The sequence below is a fragment of the Etheostoma spectabile genome, unplaced genomic scaffold (genome assembly GCF_008692095.1).
Source record: "Etheostoma spectabile isolate EspeVRDwgs_2016 unplaced genomic scaffold, UIUC_Espe_1.0 scaffold58, whole genome shotgun sequence".
Taxonomy (NCBI): Eukaryota; Metazoa; Chordata; class Actinopteri; order Perciformes; family Percidae; genus Etheostoma; species Etheostoma spectabile.
The window spans coordinates 283782-287522 of NW_022605629.1; the positions used below are offsets into that span (position 1 = coordinate 283782).

At 39.1% G+C, this 3741-nt stretch overlaps 1 protein-coding gene across 2 annotated transcripts in view; it reads right to left on the minus strand.

Moving 5' to 3' along the window:
• slc4a11 (solute carrier family 4 member 11) overlaps positions 1-3071 on the minus strand; it is a 156939-nt gene extending 153868 nt beyond the window's left edge. The window contains exon 1 of one of the 2 annotated variants that reach the window (XM_032511973.1): positions 2825-3071. Coding sequence is in view for 1 of the 2 variants with exons in the window: in XM_032511971.1 (XP_032367862.1) it covers positions 2825-2885 (61 nt within the window). In the remaining variant the exon portion in view is untranslated. The remainder of the gene's footprint in view (positions 1-2824) is intronic. The other variant, XM_032511971.1, reaches the window with a different exon arrangement.
• Positions 3072-3741: the final 670 nt, after the last annotated feature.

The window sequence follows — 3741 nt, forward strand, 5'->3', positions numbered from 1 at the left end:
AGTGTTACTGTGAAATCTAAAGGAAATAACTGGAGATTTCGCAGTCTTTATTTACAGCGAAAGGCCCTTTGCGTATCCAGCCAGATAAAAGGTAGCAGGTGATTTCTTTATAGCTATTAGCCAAATCGCATTCTAATTATATATTAGAAGTTATTTGTTGTAGTTATGGCTGATACTGGGGCAGGGCCATCACAGTAAATAAGGAAATTAAACAAAGAACAACAAAAGGCTAAAAAGGATTCATGGTTTCATGAAATGTGCTAAAATAATCCAAGTTATTGGTACCTTGCTACCTGCTACAACAAACTCTGTATGCTTTGGCTTGCGAAACAGTGACAGTGGCACCTGGTTTAGCTCACGAGACTAGGCTGAGTTACCGTATTTGACACTTGAAATGCAACGATGCATCTGGAAGTTATTCTTTTATTGTAAATGAATGATTTTCTGTCTGAGCAAATGGGAGGATGGTGTTCAACTAATTTAACAGTAATTAAATAGTTTGGTATATAGGGAGTACTGAACCAGACAAGGTCTCTCACACACACACACACACACACACACACACACACACACACACACACCACCCCCTCAAACCACCACACACACACACCACACACACACACACACACACACACACACACACACACACACACACACACACACACACACACACACACACACACACACACACACACACACAGTCCCTCAAAAGTACAAGTAGAGTGATAAAGTTAAAGTCACACAGGTTATCCAGTAATAATTGTTTAAGATATGTTACTGTATACAGAATATCATCTAACGGTGAGTTCCATTTAATGTAATCAACCAGTAACATCCCATATGGTTTGACCCTACAGTATTAACAGGGGCATGGTGTATTCTCCTGTGTGGGGCAGCATGTAGAGCATGGAGTTAACAGCATCAAAGATAGAAGCTCGACTCCCACCGGAACAAAACAACATGTATGCACTCTTAAGTCCACGAGGAGCTCAGGATGAAAGAGCCAGCCAAATGGCATATAAAAAAAGAGGTAATCCTGGTTAAAAGAAACAGTTACACAATACACACTGGATGATATGGGGGGGGAAAAAGTGCTTTTTTGGAAATTCAAGGTCACAGGACTAAAGATTTTTTTTTTTTTTTTTATAGAAGGCTGTGAGCTTGCAAGGACCAATTAAAAGTACAAGATAAAGCAAAGTAAGGTACAAAAGGCTAATAAGTGTGTCTTTCTGTGAAGTGTTCCAATTACAAGCACCTTTATTTCATTATGATGTAGGAACTGAGTAGTAGAAGACAAAAACAAAAATCAACCTACTGCAAGTCTACAATATTCAGGACGTTTTCTTTATATTGATTCTATGATGACTTAAATTTAATTTTTATAAACCGATTAACTGCTGAGTCTAATGTCAGTCAGAACCTGAGGCAATGTCTAAAAAAGAATCTTGTTCAGTCTCCTAAACACCTTAAATCTTATACACACACACACACACACACACACACACACACACACACACACACACACACACGCACACACACACATATACATACATACACAGTATAATTTTCAGTAACAAACATAAGGAAAAGCAAATCTTAACATTTTAGAAGTTGTTGACAAATGTTTAGCTTCTTTGCTTGATAAATGACTTGAATGACTAATTATGAAGATTTTTGCTGATCACTTTTCTTTTGAGCCAGTTTTTGTTAAATAAGAGTTCTACACTTGCATACTTTACAATTATATTATACATCCCTAGACACAGAATGAGTACTGAGTCAAATGTCAGTTTGTCAGGCACATACTGTATGTGAGTGCAGTGTTGGACATAACAAAGTTGCACTTCTTCTTGTTGCATTTGGATTTCTTTCCAGAATCCAGAAAAGTAAAATCATATTTTATACTACATTGCATCTCCTCTAAATTGTCATTTGCGGGAATACAGTATTTTTGTCAACTTATCTGTGGCTCTGGCTCTTGCCTACAATATTGGTCATCAGGGAGGAATAGCCTACATTCTAAGAGGCCCTAACATGTAAATGTGAGGCTGCAAACATTGGAAAGCATGGTGTTTTTAAGATGCCACATTTCCCTGTTTGTTAGATTTAAAGCTGCTTGTGTTTTTTGGCACCAGTGACAAGTGTTTACTTGTGTATTCAACATTTCCTCTATCCATATAAAACGTGCTTCGTAGTCCTCACACATTCCCTGACACATCAGAACATGTCTTGGGTGAAAATATGAAAATATGTCAATGCAATGAGAAACATTGTCCTGTCCGTACACAAAGACGTTGTGAAATTTACATTCTGCATTGCATATTTTTATGCTATTATTATATTTAGCTTATAGGCTATGGTGTCTGATACTGTAGGCCTACAGTACATGTTGTAGGTTTCCTACAGCACTTCAATTTGTACCGAATTACTGTAACAGTAGGGAAATATTAGCCAAAAGCAATGCTAAGTCAAAATACACAATGGAGGGTGTTTCGCTAGTCTCGTTTCCACTCTGCCTAATTTTCCACTTTAGTAAATTGTCCCTTCACTGGTGCAGTTTGTGTATTTAATTTAATAAAGCAGTCTCAGTCTCACACACACACACGCACGCACGCACGCGCGCGTGCACAAGCACACACAGGCTAGCTAGCGGAACTTACCTGCCATTATGCAAGTAGCATTTTTACAGTAGGCTAGTCAAGGTATTTTCTGGAAAATGTTGACCAAAACATACAGTTCTCACTAATAAACCACAAATGTCATGGCAGTTTGCCCGTGTGAAAACCCGTTAGCATGAACTTAAAAAAACTAAAGTGCATCTTACCTCTGGTAAATCGATTTACTGACACCGCCGTCACCTCTCCATCGTTCTTAACAGTTTTCATAACGTTCCCCTGGTCTCCAGATATCACGTCAGAATAACTTCTTCTCTCACCGGCTTTTCTTTAGTTGTTCGCATACCACGAGTATAAACCGAGGTGTCCAATGTTGTCCGATAGATAGACACATTTAGCTACAAAAGTCACGATAGTTTCATCAAGTAATCAACGGTCATCAGGTGCGGATGACAGCACGCGCCCACCAAGTGTCACAACCGGCGACCCCGCCCACCGCGCGCTACAGGCGCGAGACCGTTGATTTGTCCAAATCAGCGCTGGGCTGGCACAAAGAATCCAATGATACGACAAAGCTGAGTGAAAACAATAGTTTCGTGTTATATATAAACAGCCATTGAAAGTGACACCTGCCACCAACTTCTTTGCACTTCTGGCTCAACTGCTGTGCCACTTTATAGCCTGCAATAGTAAAATGCAAGTAAACGTACAATACATTTAAAAAAAAAAGTTACAACCGGGCCGACCTTTTGCTCACCCGGTAGAGTGTGCTCCCCAGGAACGCTGAGCCCTTGTCAGTGGCCCGGGTTCGAATCCGCCCAGCGGCCCTTTGTTGCATGTTTCCCTCTTTCTCTCTCTCTCTACTTTTCTGTTTTTAAGCTAGCTATTCTGTCAATTAAAGGCCATAAAAGCCCCCTCCCCCCCAATAATAATAATAATACAAAAAATGTTACAACCTCTAAAATGGTCAAATTCATAACGATTACTGTAAAAACTTCCACTGAGTGACTTTTGATACATGATGCCAACAAGAAAACAAAAAAACTTGAATTAACTATCTAATCAAAATGAATACAATAAATGTTTTTTTCATGCTGCAAATTTTTTTTTTTTTCTAATGTTTGGA